Source organism: Protomyctophum parallelum (genome assembly GCF_964188405.1).
Source record: "Protomyctophum parallelum genome assembly, chromosome: 1".
Classification (NCBI taxonomy): Eukaryota; Metazoa; Chordata; class Actinopteri; order Myctophiformes; family Myctophidae; genus Protomyctophum; species Protomyctophum parallelum.
The window spans coordinates 40,067,424-40,086,009 of record NC_139697.1 but is presented as its reverse complement, the minus strand read 5'-3'; the positions used below and the strand labels follow the sequence as shown (position 1 = coordinate 40,086,009).

General features: G+C 44.8%; 1 protein-coding gene across 1 annotated transcript; it reads left to right on the top strand.

Moving 5' to 3' along the window:
* Positions 1 to 1,709: 1,709 nt before the first annotated feature.
* On the top strand, positions 1,710 to 16,889 carry zhx2b (zinc fingers and homeoboxes 2b). The gene is made up of 4 exons (XM_083768724.1): positions 1,710 to 1,845; positions 4,012 to 7,110; positions 9,489 to 9,672; positions 15,762 to 16,889. Exons 2-3 carry the CDS (start codon positions 4,097 to 4,099, stop codon positions 9,667 to 9,669), a joined length of 3,195 nt encoding a protein of 1,064 aa, XP_083624850.1. The 5' UTR covers positions 1,710 to 1,845; positions 4,012 to 4,096; the 3' UTR covers positions 9,670 to 9,672; positions 15,762 to 16,889.
* The last annotated feature ends 1,697 nt before the right edge of the window (positions 16,890 to 18,586 follow it).

The following is an 18,586-nucleotide window of genomic DNA, read 5'->3' as shown; positions in this document are numbered from 1 at the left end:
AAATGTACTTAAAGCACCAAAAGTAAATAGTACTCATTATGCAGAAGAAGGAAGGGAGTGCCACTGGAGCAGACTCGGACAGTTAAAGCCTTTACTGTATTTAGCGTGTGTGTGTGTGTGTGTGTGTGTGTGTGTGTGTGCGCGCGCACAGTACAAGTCAGTCATCTCATTGTGGAAGAAAGACTAATGATTTTATTCACGTGGCTAATCATTAACTGAAGTCGAGCACTCAATAATTAGAAGATCCACTTTGTAAAGAAAAAAACATATCATTTTGTAAAACAATGACCTACTACTCGTTAAAGAGTACCATTAATTAGAGTTTTATTATGCGCCATCTGTCGTATTGTAAGGGCACAGTACAGTACATGCCAGTCATCCCATTGTGGAGGCAAGACTGATTATACTGTGTGTTTCTCTTAACATACCTTTCTCTTTCCAGCTAGAGTGTATTTCAGCAAATAAAAACGATATTGCACTTGTTGTTTCTTACTTTTCTATCTCTTCCCGGAATGACTAGCACAAACAATGCCTAATATTGTGGAAGGAAAGAAAAACAGTCTGGCAGAAAAAAAAAGTACTGAGGCACTCTGTCTTCTTGTGAAGATAATAATTATATTCATTTGAGAAAGACAACAAAGGATGACCGACGTGTTTAGACACTCAGGTCTTCAACAGGGTCTGACAATCAGGGTGATGAGTCACACTTAAGTAAAGGCTGTGGGTGGCATTCAAATCATTCTGACCAATGACTACTTCACATATCAGCGGATATGCCATAACATCCACATCGTATGCAGATCAATACATAGTACATAATGAATATACTAATAAAAATCACACCCGTGTGAACTGAGTGGTGCAACTCTTTCCCCTCTCTCTCTCTCTATGGCTCTCATTAGCAGGCAACAGTGCAGCACTATCTCTCTCTCTGTTTCTGGCACAACAGCTCCACTTTTGCCCCTACTGGTACTCATAGTCTACATAGTCACATAGGTTAACAACACGGACATTGCTGTTCCTTGGAGTGGTTGCACCACTCAAAAACAACTAACTGGGGAGACAAAAATGCCCGATCATGAGTAAACCACATTAAACTGCTTCACATTTGTTTGTATTTACTAACCCATGTTCCACTTCTCCACCAGGCTATTTTTGTAAATAATATAATATCCATTTCCCCTCCTTTTTTTTGTTAATTAACGTGCATTTCCCCACTCTCTCTCTCTCTCTGTGTGTGTGTGTGTGTGTGTGTGTGTGTGTGTGTGTGTGTGTGTGTGTGTGTGTGTGTGTGTGTGTGTGTGTGTGTGTGTGTGTGTGTGTGTGTTTTGGCCTAGGCTGCAGTCTGAAGGAGCGTTGCTGCTGCATTGGTGCCGTGCTGTGTGATGCTCTCCCATGAAGCCCAGGTGGGGAGCTGACGCTGCCAGTGAGCGGGAATCGCCACTGCTGCACCAACACCACCACAGAGCTGCAGCAGCCACACTGCTGCACCACCACCACCACAGAGCTGCAGCAGCCACACTGCTACACCACCACCACCACAGAGCTGCAGCAGCCACACTGCTGCACCACCACCACCACAGAGCTGCAGCAGCCACACTGCTGCACCACCACCACCACAGAGCTGCAGCAGCCACACTGCTGCACCACCACCACCACCACAGAGCTGCAGCAGCCACACTGCTGCACCACCACCACAGAGCTGCAGCAGCCGGCCAGCCGCAGCGGAACCGCCAGCCGCTCCTCTCCCCCTGCCGGTCCTCCTCCCCTCCTCCTCTCGCACACCAGAGCCTCTTCCTTCTCCTCCTCCACCTCTGCCGTCGTCGCCTCCATTGAACACCTCCAGTAAGGGGCCCCTCTCTCTCTCTCTCTTACCCACACATACACACACTCGCACACACACACACACACACACACTTTTCTCTTTGCCACTTTCATTTTCTCGCCCTCCCTCCGGTCCCAGCGTTCGGAATGACAATCGGTTTCGTTTGTCACTCACACACATCACAGGTTTTACAGGTCTAAAGAAGTGGGCGGAATTATCGGTTACATTTTCTGTGCGCGCTCCATCAATTCGTAGTATAAGAGAGAGCACAGAGGTAGAGTATAAGGGCAATGTGATGGCAGGACATTCTTGTCCGTCCTGCCTTGTCCTAGTGTTGTCGAAAATATCGAAAAATATCGATTCTGAAAAATTAAAACGGTTCGATATGACTTTTCCATAGTATCGATACTTTCGATACTGTCCCGCTCCGTGCTCTCGTTGGTTGAGACCATGCTCCGCAGCGCAGAGTACAGCCGTCAGTCCTGAGTCCACTTCTCGAGCGCACAGCAGCACTCACAGACAGTAGGCTACTACACTGTGTCGTTCTCTCTGTGACAAGTTCTGTCTCCACGCTGTGTTAACTTCTTTAACGCTCGTATTTCTTTATGTAAGATAAAGAATCCGATGTACACGGAGAGCTAAAGAGGACAGTTGCAAAATAACTCATACAATAATCCTACTTGTTGCTGTCATAGCGATAGTGTGATTCTGGATATTAATAATACTACTAATAAAAATAATAATAGTTTGAGTAGGCTGGCCTTAGACAGGATGCATTGAATAATATCTGATCTATTTATTTTTATTTATTTTTAAATAATTATAAATGATAAAGATTATAAATAAGGAATAGAAACCAAGATGATGTGGTTGACTGGTCAGAAAGAAATTAAATGCTGTTGTGCTTCACAACTTTACTTTTATGTGTAGGCCTACTGTATACTGGTTTATAATCCATAGTTATTTATAATAATAATAATTATTATAATAATAGGCCTAATAATAATAAAAAGAATAAAAATGTAAAAGAAATATGAAAGTGCATAAGACTGCACAGCTTTTATTTGTAATAAATGTTAAACCCTCAGAAATCGCCGTGGTTGCGTGGTATCGAAAATGGTATCGAAATATCAATACTTTTCCAAATATCGTATCGAAGTTGAAAATCCAGTATCGTGACAACACTACCTTGTCCTCATATATTGTATTTTGAATTACTTTATACAACGATAAGACGTAGCTGAAAGTGGCTGATTTACAAGCTCACAATGCGCCACAGAGGCGGTTTGTCTGTGTTGCGCAGAGATGCAACCACGCAGCAGTATAAATCAGGCTTCATATTCAGGCCCATGCGTTGCAGCAGAGTACTGGTATGAAGGTTAATGGATGCTGAGGAAAGAAAACTATAATATAATTGAACTAGCCTAAAGTAAGAAATTATATTAGTGCTATTAATACTGTGTAATTTTACACACCCAATGTTAGTCATCCAGTGTACAATACATTGTATTACACAGACTCAGACGATCATGTGTGTCGTCCACAAGTGAGCCAACCGCTCTTCACACAGTAAATGATTGTACTGTATATATTTTTGCGTAATTGTTGCATGCGGTACCTTTATCACATTGCAGTCCCCTTAGTACAGAAGAGCATTCAGTATGCATTGGGTTTCCATTCCGTCTCTTAGGCAAAGCACATTAAAAATCATAACATTTCTGAAACAAATCCTTTGGCTCTGTGGAAAAAGCACGTCCGTACACACTGATCAAAGTGTGAAAATGCGTTTGGCTTGGAGTTTTGATTGTACTTATTGTCTAAATGGGTCAAAGCAGCCGTTAAAGTGACATTAACCCAAGTTTTGTATTAATTAAAAGATTTCGAGCTTGTACATAACAAATTGCGGCCACTGGCGATTCAATACACCAAATAGATTCTCGGTTAAAGGACTTCTTGCCACTGAAATAAAAGAAACCAATGTTATATATTATGGAAATCTATTTAAAGATGATTGAAAGTACCAAGTCGGTACTGCTTGCAGCAAACAAATGCAGTTACTGTACCCAAAAAGTAGAAATATAAAGAAATATAAACACTCTTGTCCTTGTTCTTTATAGCATGTAACATATGTCAAAACAACAGTAAGATATTAAAATTAATTTTCCTGTTTTTCTGCCCTAAAACAGCCAGGTTGACGCTGTTCGACACCAGCAGAAAAGTGCAGTATCATCAAGGTAACCAGCAACTTAACCTCCACCAGCAGCAGCCGCCATGTCCAGTCGCAGGAAATCGTCCACGCCCTGCATGGTCCGGGTTGTTTATGACCTGCCCGGATCGCTAAGCGACCCAGAAGAGCTGATGGACGTGGATATGCCATCGGATATTTCTGTAGACAATGGCGCCATGACAGAGAGGGGCCCATCGGAACCATGCAAGCCTACGAGTGAAAAGGATCAGGACCTACCGGAGCGTCCGGATAATCCAGAGACGTTTTCAACGCCAGAGCCATCGGAACTAAATGAACCGTCAAATGAAGAGGAGGATGATGCTGTGATCGAGGATGACGGAAGCGGACAGGCAAAGGAGAGAGAAGGGGGTGACTATGAGGCAGAAACCCAGAGAAGGCAGCAAAGGAAATACGAGTGCAAATACTGCCCTTTTTCCACGCAGAACCTGGACAACTTCAAGGAGCATGTGGACTCGATTCACCCCAGCGTCATCCTCAACCCGCTGTACCTGTGTGCCGTCTGCAACTTCAGCACCAAGAAGTTCGACTCACTCACAGAGCACAACGAGAGCCGGCACCCGGGCGAAACAAACTTCAAGTTCAAGAGGGTGAAAACAAACAATCAGACTATCTTAGAACAGACAATCGAAGGCATGGACAATTCAGTCGAATGTGATTTGACAAACGGGCAGGGCGAAAGCAACGACAGCGGCGTTGCATTTCCCCCTTGCATATCCACGACAGTAACGTCACCCGACAGTATTCCGTCAATCTACCAGGGGAATGGCCTGAAAAGCCAGTTGGATAACCTTCTGCAGAAGGACCAAATCAGGGCGGTGAACATCAACGGAACGGTGATCATCCCCGAAACCTCAATCTTCCAAGGGCTGTCCCATCATGTCACCCCGCACCTGCAGCGCCCGCCCAACTTCAACTCCGTACCAAAAATCGCCGTTCCCCTGAACACCACCAAATACAACCCGTCGCTGGACAACAACCTGACGCTCATCACGTCCTTCAGCAAGTTCCCCTACCCGACGCACGCTGAGCTCTCCTGGCTGACGGCGGCGTCAAAGCACCCGGAGGAGCAGATCAAGGTGTGGTTCACCACGCAGAGGCTAAAGCAAGGCATCACGTGGTCCCCCGAGGAGGTGGAGGAGGCCAGGAAGAAGATGTTCAACGGCTCCATTCCGCCGGCCCACCACACCTTCACCGCCTCGGCCGCCAGTCCGGTGTCACGGCCGTCGTCTGCCAAAGCCTCTCAGCAGCCGGTCGTCCACACCACGGTGGAGCACCCCAATCATTTCAAGACGTCGAGCATGTCCAACGGCCTAAGCGCCGTCACTGTGACGACGACCTCGGTCCCGGGCCACGCCCCCAAGCGGCCTCTGGCGACTTACGCGGCGGCCATGTTCGCCCCGGAGTCCAAGCGACCCGTCATGGCGGTCGCGCCGCACTCTGGGGACAAGGGTCTCATGGCCCCTCCCCCACCTCCTCCACCGCTGAAAGACCGCCTCCCGATGGCTCCGCCTCCAGTTCCCATGGAGACCAAGAGACCTGTAGCGTTTCCTGTTGTCCCGGCAGAGCTGAAGAGGTTATCTGCTGCTGTGCCTTTAATGCCGCCGCCGTCGTCCAAGGGGAAGCTGCTTGCGGCAGCAGCTCCCCTCTCATCGTCCTTCAACTCCAAAACCAGGCCGGTGGTGTCTCTGCCCTCCATATTATTTCAACAGTCATTGAACCGGCCTTTCTTAGCACCGCCGCCTATCATCGCACCCCCATACAAGAACTACCTAATTCCTCATCCTTCGTCCATCAACTCCAAAGACAAAAACCCCATTACCCATGCGCTGTTGGCCCCCGACATGAAGCTACCAAACTCGCCCCCGCTGGTTGCGCCGCAGATTCGGCGGCCCCCCATCATCCAGTCAGCTCGCGCCCCACTCAAAGCACCATCGTCCCAGAACGCGACAGGCTTTCCCTCGCCGAAATGGAAAGAGCAGCAGCAAGGAGGGGGGGAACTGAAAGTCTGCCACGCCAGAGGAGACAAGATGCACATGCCTCTGTCTGAGGCCAACGGCGTGTCCCATGTGGAGGCCAGATGGTCCCACGAGCAAAACCCACACGTCCACAACAATGGCTTCATACAGCTGTATGCCAGCGAACCGCCCAGAGCCGAGCAGCACAAGTCGTTGTCGGTGCCCACCCAGTTCCCCCTGTTGGAGAGGATGAAAGGGAAGACTGCGGAGCAGCTCAAGATCCTGGAAGAAAACTTCCTGCGTAAGAGCTTCCCCACGCATGTCGACGTCGACAAGTTGGCGGTCGCCACGTGCCTGTCCCGGCAGGAGATCGAGAGCTGGTTCGAGGAGCGCCGCGCGCTCCGCGACAACCTCGAGCAGGCACTGCTCAACTCTATGGGCACCAAGAGGATGGGCTTCGGTATGGGCAATGGCGGTGGCACCGCGGTACTTGAGAAACGACATCCACATCACCAGCCCATGCAGCTGAATGGAATTCACAAACTGACCGCTGGCCATGTCAAAAGCCCTCCTCCCCTGCCACCACATCCCATCCTCCCCATCGTCGCCCCTCTTACCGTGCCATCGTCCGTCCCCTCCAACCCGACGTCCCCCTGTTCAGTGCCTGCAGACAGCCGCTTCCCGGCGCTCCTCAAGGATGTTTCTGCGCAAGTGAGGTGGCCTTCTCCTGAGGAGCTCAGCCAGCTGGAAGCCAGGACGGGTCTGCCACGTGGCGACCTCACCCGCTCGTTCGCTGACAGCCACACGGGGCTGAAAGCCAGCGCCCCAGACTGGACAGAGCTGTTTCACAAGATGAACAGCGCAACGTCTGGCATTGCCGGCAGAGGAGGAGTGAACGGCAGTGCTGGACAGGGGGCGTCGGTGAGCTCTTCTGAACATGTCTCTAGCATCATCCAACGCTGCCAGGACGGAGGCGGCGGTAAAATGTCGGAGGGCGATCTGGGCAGGTTGGCCGCAGAGCTGCGTCCCAAAAGCCTCAGCATTCAACAGCACCAGGACCTACACGACTGGCTCAGTGGCAGGTACAGTAATGTCCATATGTTTTAGAGGACCATACCGGCGGTCTGGCAAGTTTACATGCTGACCATTCTCCAAATAAAAGCAGGATGGCCCTTATTTATCAAACTTGCGCATAGTCAACCCAACACAACTGTCTGCATTCATTAATCTGTCGTCAATTTGACATGAGCATAGAACACTTAAATCTTATCTCTCAGGTCTCAGCTCGTGTATGATGTTGTTTTCCATCGTAGACAGCATAGTCTGACAATCTGACAGGCATCTAAACATTATGCAGAAACATGGTTGACCTAGGTAAGCCAACATAATAATAATAATAATAAAACTTTATTTGTATAGCACCTTTCATGACATCAAATGCAGCTCAAAGTGCTTTACAGAACAATGGAGAATAAAAGAAAAGCAAGGCAACGACATTAAAAAACAAGCAGTAATGCAATACAGTGAGGACATGAATAACAAAAAATCAATGTTGTAGAACATGCTAAATGTACTGTGATTATAGACTTACATTTTGTCAGCATTTGATTGCGTCAATGTCTAAAAACTACGGGAACGGGAAAATGTTCTATGATGGAATTCACAAGGCCAAATATGTGAACAGATGCTGGTCTGGTCCTTTTCAAAGACACATATGTCTATATTTTTAAATAATGACTTATTCCCCTTGTGTTGCCTTTTGATTGGTTTTAGGCTCGTTAGGGATTGTCAGACATGTTGCATATGCCATTAGGTGGATGTTTCTGTCCTGCAGAATGCCTAGCTATGCCCAAGAGTGTATTGATTTTGTGCCAGTGAAGGTTTCCAAACTTTCCAGGCACCTTACATCCCCTCTCGCTCTGCCATCACATTTGTCACCATCTGTTTGAATAAGAAAAGTGTCTCTTCCCCTGTGTCTAAAAGAAATAGAATGTTGGTACTAGCTTTGGGGAGAGAGAATCCATATTTTAACGCTTTTTTGTTTTCTCATAAATTAACGCCCTACTTGGTCATACTACAGTGTCACACAAAAGCATCAAAAGTAGCAGAGCTCGAAGAGCGGCTCGATCCTTGCAGATCTGCTACTTTTCTCTTTTTGAATTTGAATCCTGAAAAGTACCAGTTTTGGACAATGAGGATTCCACGCGACAGATATATACAGTTTGGGTTAGCACAATGGGAATTGAACCACCCAGTTTACACATTGAACTGCACCTGACCAGTTTCTTTCTGAAAATCTCTACGTTAATTCTGTTTGCACCCAATTTTATCTTGATAAATAGCTTGATATAATCTACCCTGTTTTTTTTTATGGCAACCTATTAAGTGTCATTTTCTTCAGCCCAGGCTCTGAGAAAGCATCTGAATCAAAATAACACAACCATAATAATTGAATAACAATATCACCTAAACAATTTGAGGAAGCCTTTTATTCTCCCTGTGAGCTACAGTGCGTCTTTGAAAAGAACCATTGTGATGTGTGGTAATTGTTCCGCTGTTTTATAATCTGCACTGCACAGTCAGGGCCAGTTCACATTCAATAACGGCATGTATAGGACAGCCATGTTCTGCTGCTTTGTCTTTGTCAGCGGTATCTAGAACTTCACAGTTACCGCAAGGAAATTGTCACGGAGAACATTTCAAGCCAGACGTTGGCATCTAGCAAAATACTGATCCCAAAACACTGCTCATGCTATGGTACAGTAGATGCAAATGAGTTTATTGTGTTTTTTATTTTGTATGTATTGAATAAAAAGAAAAGATAGCAGTGCCTTAACTGCAGAGTCTCTACCAGGGCTCTACCAGGGCTGTTCAGAAAACAGTTCATTGGTGTCCAAAGTATTTTCTTATTACACGGCTTGGTTGATTGCTTGTTTCTGATTAGTCAATCGCTGAATAATGATAATGACCGTTCCTCTATATAACAGACCGCTGGCTAATCAAAGCCTCAGAGCACCTGCTGCGCTGCTTAGATTTGATGCTTTATGCTATCCAACATGACAGCCATGTAAGCAAACAAACCATGTCATTTACAACTAAAAACATGAATGAAAACATTTGAAATCAAGTACCGTTTACAAATCATTACTGTGCGTAATCAAGGAAATACTTTGTTTTGTTGTTACTTTTGGGTCAATTTATTTTCTTTAAAAATGAAGTAGCCGTGTAATTAGCAGGATAGTGTATGACGTGGCGGTAGTTGTTTAAAAAGTAGTAGTTGTAGTTGTTTAGAAAGGCACGTGATACATGATCCCTTGTTTAAAAAGCTGCCTTAAAGTTTGAGTTCTGACGGTTCAGTGCAACATTTTGGTTACTGGGAACCCGTCTAAGGACAAGAGATTATACGAGAGTATACGCGTGAACTAGAATTATAATCAGTCGGTCGGTGTGTTATTACCAGGCTGCGACCGCAGAACGCAGCGGAGCTGAAGAACGGAATGCAGAGCGGCGGTGTCGGAGGACCCCGGGAGGTGTTCGGGAGCTGGCTGGACGACGGAGGACACCTGAGGAGAGTACGGGAGCTGGCCCTGGAGCGAGAGAAGAAGATGGTCGATGACGCCTCTGGGAGGCTGACTGGATAAATGGTACAGATTTTAGGCAGATTATAAACACCTAAATCAGAAAAATGTATTATGTTAGAATGATGTTGCTGTATTATTGTCTCTTGTCGGGTAGAAACCTCACTCACATGTCCAAAACTGTTATCTGTCAACCCGATCTCACCCAGACACGGTGAAAATGACACGGATTGGATTCCGTACATACACTACTAAAAAAAAAAAAAAATCCGTACATATTACACTGCAATCCTCCCCATTAACCCCCCTATAGTTTTAGACTGCGACGGAGGGGTGCTGTCTCAAGCAAACTTAAGCAACGAGAGCCACCACGAGCGAGTTGCCGTGCTGAACGTTGTGAAGTTCGATTGAGCCGACTCAGCCCCATCCGAGTTGCAACCCGATAGGCACAGAAACGTAAATATTGTTGTGGGGAGCGCATTTGCCCCAACTGAGATAATGGATGAAAACCACGCCTCCGTTGTGGTCAAAACACTATAGTCTAGGACCTGGCTAAGATATGTATGCACTTCATTTAGGAGAGAATATCTCAATTGTTCTTGGCTAATATGACCCCCGCGAACAACTTGGGAACTGTGAAAAATTCTCTATCCGGGGCGAAATACCCGGAAATGACCACGCTCTTTTTTAAATGACCGCTAGTTCAAACATGGCTCTATTTTCTAAACTGTTGGAGCTACAGATTTTTTGAGGTGCTCAAAATGTTTGTTGAATCCGTACCCGAGCCAGCAACCCTCCAGGTCATCATTGTGGCCAAATCCAATATGGCCGCCAGTCCACCACCTGAAAAATGTTTTGTTTACAACTTTTGAACCAGATGAGCTACGAATGCAAACTTGGTGTCTAAATCATGTTTTTTGACAATTAGAAACATTTTGGAACGCTTATCTGTATGACTGGGTGTGGCTGAACCTCTATTTTACCAGAGGTGGACAGAGTACTCGACCCCAGTACTTGATTACAAATACGACCTGTTCAGATTTACTCCATTACAAGTAAAAGTAGCTCAGTCAAAATGTTACTTGAGTAAGAGTGAAAAGGTATGTGCCAATAAATGTACTTAAGTATTCAAGAGTAAAAGTAAATCCAGGCGGACTGGCCACTTGACGTACTCGGCATATACAGTAGTGCAGCAGATAATTGCAAAATATAGCAAGAATTGTTTAAATGGTGATACAAGCATGACATTTTGGTACATATACTCTTCAAATCCCACTCTTTTCCAAAAATACCACTAGCCGCGCAAAATTCCAAGATGGCGACCCCAAAAATCCAAGATGTCTGTCCAGAACTTGAAACTTGAAATGCATTGATTTTAAGCCCCATAACTAGGGGTGGAGCCCGAAAATCGGGTCCATTACAAACCCGGTTCGGCATTTATCGAGACCCGGCCGAGTATCAATAAGCTTTTGGCTTGTCAAGCCTCTTATCGGGTATAGCCGCAGCAGCTGACGGGCAGCTCGCGCGTAGCGTGGATTCAATGATTGACGGGGTGGTGGCAGCGCATCTCCGACCGAGGTGTGAACGGGTTTTTGCCGACGTGCGAATGGGGGACAATTTAAAACAAAGGCAGATTACATGCTGTAGTTTGCTACTAACAGAAATGTCCATGCACGAGGGCTGCCAAAGTAGGCTATCTTTTGCTGTTTTTTCTCCCCCTCTCTTCGAAGTTAAACTGGGCAACCTCTAAACTGACTGGGCCACGTTGGTAAGGGGGGCGAGACGCGACGGGTGGTTGCATTATGGTTGCGCCGTGGAAGTATGGTGAAACCGCTGGTTACATGTTTAAAAAGACAAGTGCAATAATGAACTAGCTGGGGAGTGCATTTCACATGGGGTTGGGGCAGACCATTGTCTGACGGACTTCCACGCTTTCTGCTTCGCATTGAAGACAGCTTGACAGCTTCGGGCTGTGGTGAAATCACCGCCAGCCTCCAGTGTCCTCTGTGAAGCAGCTAGCATGGAAGTGAACGTTGGTCATAAGGATTATGCACACAACCATGCTGTTATCCACACGTCCATCCGATAGCTTTTAAATGTAAATGTTCCATCCACGGAGCAAAAGCGATATACTGTAAGCGGCCTTAAAAAGGGCGTGGTCATTTTCGGGTATTTCGCCACGTATAGAGATTTTTCACAGTTCCCAAGTTGTTCGCAGGAGTCATATTAGCCAAGAACAGTTGAGATATTCTCTCCTAAATAAAGTGCATACATATCTTAGCCAGGTCCTCTACTAATAGTAGTGTAATATGTACAGATTTGGGGGTTTTCTAGGTGTGTATGTACGGAATTGTCAATCCGTGCTATTTCACCATGTTTGGGTGGGATCGGGCTCTGTTGTTCAAGTTTTATTTATTCTGGAAATTACACTGAGTAGTTAAACACATTTTCAGTGTTGTCGAGTAATACAATATCATATAAAACAACAATACATCAGAAGATCAGGAAAAGGAAAACAAAAGGTATGTGAATTACATAGGTTACAAATAGAAGCAATCTAAAAACTGTTACATATTGTGGGGATCTGTATGCTCACCAAGGTTTTAAAACGACTCAATCTGTATCTGTTCGTCCGATGCAAGTCGCATGCTAATCAGGGTCTGCACTCAAGACCTGTGATTGACAAGACGCTAGTTGGCTCTTCCACACTTTTGTTTCTGATAAACGCCCACCCAGAGCTTGGAGCCAGACCGGTCTGCAGAAGACACATAGTGAATTTCACACGATCGGGATTGTTCACCAGCAGGTTTGGAATTCGTGCCCCGTCCGTTTATGTAATAACCACTGTACTGTTGTCACAGTACCCGTTGTTCCCGCTGTCATAGTACGCAATGTTGATGACGTACAGTATATGGGCATAAATGGGAGTCAGACAGAAACAGACAGTTTGTAAGAGAGCACACTGGAACAACTCAGACAACGTTGAGCCTCCTCCTGAGTTGCCAAGACCTGTAGTGTCTTCTCTTACATTTGCTTGCATCCTGTGATCCACAGGACCTGCCTTCATTTGGCTGAGGCTCTGTAAAATTCCCTTTCTTTGCAGACATTTTGTGCATCGCTCTGCAAAAGAACAGAGTTCTATTGTACACACTAGACTACCACTTTATATTGTTGCAGTGGCACAAACGCAGCGGTGAGCCGATGGGTTTGTATCCAATAATTACACTGGCCTGGGTGCACAGAAAGAGAAAAGAGACAAGAGAAATACAAAGGACAAGACGTCTGACAGTGCATTTTAACAGCGGGCGACAGCCAGACAAATTTTCCGGAAGTGCATTATTTGTCTATGGGACCCGGAAACTACCGACGAATGGCGGCAATAGCAGGCGAACAGGCGATAGTCGAAAAGTGGGCAGAAGGAACGTCCGGTGATAGTGGGCAATTAGGAGATAGCCAATGAAATTCAAGTGCCGCTCGCGGTTGTTCTCCTGCTGTTAAAACGCACTGTTAGACAAAGTCGACTAGACTAGGATAACAAGAACTCAGTCAGTCACAACAGGACGGGGTAGAAACTAAACACACACAACCCACAATCAGGGAAACTGATGGGTCGGGGTAGCCAATCAGGGAAGCCCGGGACGCACGCACGCACACACACACACACACACACACACACACACACACACACACACACACACACACAGGTTTATTTTAATAGACGTACTATACTTACATTCTGCTGTTGCGGTCATGTACTCTAAGTACATTATGTGCTGCTTGAGTAGTTTATAGACACTTGTTGTAGAGTGTTATTGTGTACTCTCGCAGTACTTTTCCACAAGTTAACACTAAGATGAATAGACTGGAATAAAGCCACTGTCATAGCCATGTTCCAGAATGCTCGTTAAGCCAGTGTTTGCCAGCCTGGGCAACAGACCCCGTCTCATCCCAGCCAGGAAGCTACTGTGTTGAGTATCTGTGTGGGTTTTGGCTAATATTGCTTAGCAACAAAATTTTGTTCCAAGAATTGAGTTTGAAAAAATACATTTGAGTGACTGGAGACTGAAAATAGAAGCAGACCCCCCAGTGTGGATTTTGTGGGATTTTTTTTTACATGAAAGCCATCACCTTTTACGCGATAGCATTCTGCTTGTTTGTGGTGCACTAAGAGACTCAAGTGTGATTGGAGTTTTAACATTCTCACACGTCTTTTCGATTGTCTGAGGATTTTGGCGGTGTTGAAAGCACGTTTCATATTATTTCTTTATTTATTAAATCAGACGACAGTGAATAAATTTCAACAGTGCATTTTGGAAGCCCCCAAACTTTGGCACGCACGTTTTTATACAAAAAAAACAACTATGCCCGGTGATTTCACTAATTAGTACCCTCCTCCTCGCCCCCTACCCCGTGATTGAAGGGTCTGCTAATTAGTGTAATCAGCTGGCAGTTTTGTTGTCAGGACACCCTGGAAATAAACAGAACCACACCGCTCACAATGTGACCCGGGTTAGGAAAACACCAAGGCATCAAAGCGCATTCTGGTGGGCTTTCAAATAAAAGCCAGCTGTGTGTGTCGGTGTGCTTCGAAATGGCCCCAATAGAGTTCGGCTTCGACCGCACCAAACTTCACCTATTTGCCAGACCTCAGAGATCAAATTCATGTGAAAGGAAAGACTGTTCCCACACACTGTTCAACTCTGCACCTCTCCACTTTTGTAAAGCAACAATATGCATTCCGAGGGTGTAAGTGCTCTTGGGATTGGGTTTTTTGTGAGGTTTCGCCCTCCCCGCGTCGCCAGAAAAATAGGATGCGGTGATGTGATATTATTGATCCGCTCTCTGACCTTTAATCTAATTACATCTACACAATGCATAAAAGTTGAATAACGCCTTGTACTCTCTCACCTTGGAGCCCACAGTACCCTGCTGTGAACTTACAATGACCGGAACAGTAGAATAAGGCTTACATTCCTGGATTGCCAACATAACAAGCAGCCTAGTAGCTGACGAGTGCAAGGGTCGGACTCAGCAGACAATAGATGTAACCAGATATCCCTGTGTGCCTGACATGATCATGTGGCATTCCTTTTGCAAATGCTTTTCTTTCCTCCAGGTGCTTCTGCCTTTGACGTGTGTGTTTGCGCGCACGTGTGTGTGTATGCACGTGCGTGTGTGTGCATTAACGCCACAATGGCACTGTCCTAATCGCCCCCAAACCGCAGGCCTCATTTTAATCACATCTACAGTACACAATGCACAATTTTACTATTTCCCTCTTAACATGGATTAGGGGGAGCGCGCCAGCCAGTCCTGGCCTCTTGTCTATGAGAGCGCTGTATTTCACAATATGCCCTAGTTCCCAGCAGCACCCGGGGTACCAGGAACACTGGCTCCTGGCAGTGCAATTGCTTTTTTAATCCCACCCCCACCCTCTTTCATTTTGGGCTTTTTTTTAGGAGGCAAATGATCCAAGCCTTTGTGAAACTGACATTAATCAAAAAAAAAGAAAAGAAAAAAGAGGAAGCGTTTAATGGCGTTTTTTTGTGGTGCGGGGGTTAATAATAATAATAATAATAATAAACTTTATTTATATAGCACCTTTCATACATAAATGTAGCTCAAAGTGCTTTACAGAGCAAAAAAGATAATAAAAACAAAAGCAAAACAAAACAGCATTAAAACAGGCATGCAGTTTAAAACAATAGGACAATAACGCAGTGTCAAATCAGGAGAAGGCAGTGGTACAAAGATAAGAACAGATAAACTAAGGCAACGACATTAAAAAAAAAAAAAAAGCAGTAATACAATACAGTGAGGACGTGAATAACAAAAAAATAAAAGATCATTTAAAAGCAATGTTGTAGAGGTGGGTCTTGAGCTGAGCTTTAAAAATGTCTACAGAGGCTGCCTGACGAAGGCACAGTGGGAGCTTGTTCCATGCCGACGGCCCGTAGAAGCAAAAAGCTGCTTCCCCGTATTTTTTAGTTGCCATTTTTTTAGGCAAAGCGAGCAGGCCAGCAGTGGAAGACCTTAGGGGGGCGGTTTGGGACATATTTAGGGAGGCAGTCATGTAGGTAGGAAGGTGCGAGACCATTGAGAGCTTTATAGACAAGTAAAAGATGTTAATGCCTTTCTGTCTTTCCTCCTCACAGGTGTGAAGACAGGTTGTCAGCGCCATCACTGCTGTCAACTACACACACACACAGGAGCCAGGAAGACACGGAGAGAATCAAATGACGAGAACGGCGAGGAATGGGGGGGGGTGGGTAGTACTTTAGATGACATGGAAAGGTGAACTTTTTTTTATTTTTTATCTTGTGATTGTCGCATCCCGGATCATGCACAACAATTCTACTCCGTCATGTCAGAGCCAATATTGTGATTTTTGTATTTATTTATTTTTTCATCCAAAAAATGGCCTCTTCCTTAAATTGACCCCTTCTTCCACTTGATCCGTTCTATAGTACCTATTCTGGGTATTTCATCAAATTGGCGAAACATTAAGTGAAAAAATCCTATTGAGCTTGTAGATCGGCTATTTTCGATAAAGAGATTTAGGGCACTAAAGGTTAAAACGTTTTATAACTTGTATGTTGTTCCTGCAAATTAATGCTATTTGCATCGTGAGGCGTTCTGTGCTTGTAGATCTGCTATTTTCACTATTTTAAAATGTTTTAAAAATCATAATAAAAAAGGAAAGATTTTGGACACCCAACAGCAACGATATAGGGTTTCAGTGGTTAACATGTGATTGTTGTAGGAAATCGATGGGTGAGATAGGGCATGGGAAGTCAAAACAGGGCTTTGCAGCAGACGAGCCAAAATGTGTTATTAAATTTAAAATTTTAGGAGCGCAGCTGAGGAACTGAGGAGCCTGACATGTGAAAATGAATTAAAATGCTCCATCGCCATGTTGAGTCTCAAGTTGCAAATAGGCACATTTCTTTCCCCATTTTTTTGAGTGAGTCTATTCTTAGGAAAACAGATGCTACCAAAAGCTACGCTGTGCAGAGCCCAGTCAAATTTAAACTATGTACAGTGTTCGGATATGAAGTGCTATTTTCCAAAACATTATTTAATGTTAAATCTATTTCCTGCACAAGTACTGAAAGAGCTGAAATAGAGCCTGCCTGCTTGCTTAGGAGATACATTGAATCTTGAACCATCAGGTCAAAATTCACCTTCAGGGTGATTAACCATCTCCGCTTCGCGTCGGTGGTTAAACCCCCTGTCGGTGAATTATCTCCCAACAATGACCACCTAGGCAGATATTATCCCTTACTTAAAGGACCTATAACATAAAATTCAACTTTTTCAATTTCTTTTGTGTTTTTGGGGCTCCAATGTGTGTTTTCTCTCCCCACAAATAACCAATTTTGAACAATCAGGCTTTCATATCATATAGGTGTTTTAATGGAAATTGCTCTCAGAAACAGCTCGACTGATTTTGGTCTCATCGTGATGTCATCAATGTCACCCTACTTTGTATAATTCCTCCTTTTCTTCAGTCTTCAGTTGCAAATTTGCATTTCCACTTTGTTTACAATGTCCACCATTGTTGATTTTCCAAGCTGGCATGGAATGGAAACAAGCCTGGTGTTATCTAGCCTGAGTATTATAATGACTCAAATATTAAATAATCTGCATATCAGCACCCTCTCCACCTCAGGACATTGTGGTACTGCAGCTAAAACTGCTTTCAAAGTCCAGAAAGAATTGACAAGGCCTGGTTATATCAGAGTGGTGATTGAGGCTCAAACCATTAGAAATAACTTTGATGGACATAGACAATATGATTATTAGATATTAAAAGCAGTTTTAAAATGCATGTTATTTGCGCTTTAACATACCGGTACTTACCATACAGATACAAAATTTTGTCTCAGAGAATTGGACCTGAACTGTACTTTTTTATCTACTCCAAATATCTTTCCCAAAAATAGCTGAACTACAAGCTCACAATGCCTTGCAATGCCAATTTTCTCCGAAAACTCTGAAATAAACATGTTGACATTTACATAGCGTCTCTGTCAGGTGGAAACCTATGTCCAAAACTGTTACTTTTCAGGATTCAAATTGCAAAATGGCAAAAGTAGCAGTTCTACAAGTGTGTGGATCTGCTACTTTTGATGCTTTTGTGTGACGCTGTAGTGTGATCACGTATGGGCGTTAATTTACAAAAACAATAGAATAACAGAGAAGGGAGCTTTCACAGCAATAAGATTTATTCTGTGTAGGTATAGAGGGCCTTGGGTACTGGTAGGGAGATACTGTTGTGCATGACCTGGGATGCCGAGGAGTAGCACAGAGGAGGAATGCTTCATTTGCGCTCCGTCGCACGACTGTGTTGGTCGCCTGGAACAGCCGGACCTACAAGCTTCACGATGCCTCGCCACGCGACACGGCGGTATGACGAAGTATAAATCAGGCTATTGGAACGGAGCACTGAATGTGTGGCTGCTCCGCAGCGCCGACACCGACTGTACGACTGACCGACGATGGAACAAACGACTGACCGACCGATCTGGTGATTAAAAAAACAAACGAACGCCGAGTGCCAAAGCTGGGATCTGCTGCATTGTAACGAAACACTTTTGACAAAAAAGGGTTCTTCTTCATCTTGTAAATAGGATTATGTATGTTTTTGTTTTAATTTTTTTGTTTTAATTTTTTCTGTATTGCTACAGATTTGTAAAATGTTGGGAGGGGAGTGGGGAGGGATTTGGGAGAATTTTGTTACATTTTATAAAAATGGGAGCAACGTTGCCCCCTTAGTTTTTTCCTCTCTCACAACTCTTGTTCTGAAAAAACCCTGTCTGGGCGGGTTTTATTTTGTTTTTTTTCTCAATGGTCGAAGTTTTTAAGAAAATGCAAACAAAAAAAACTATGGTGCCAGCAGCAGTGGCATGCATGTGCGTGCATGCCACGGTAAAAAAAACTAAAACAAAAAACAAGTACTGAAACACAGTGGAACCAC

What these genes read in the sequence shown, in the direction of transcription:
- zhx2b (XM_083768724.1), top strand. Translation starts at nt 4,097, where the DNA reads ATGTCCAGTCGCAGGAAATCGTCCACGCCCTGCATGGTCCGGGTTGTT. An exon ending in CACGACTGGCTCAGTGGCAG is followed by an intron (nt 7,111 to 9,488) that starts GTACAGTAATGT and finishes TGTTATTACCAG; the next exon opens with GCTGCGACCGCAGAACGCAG.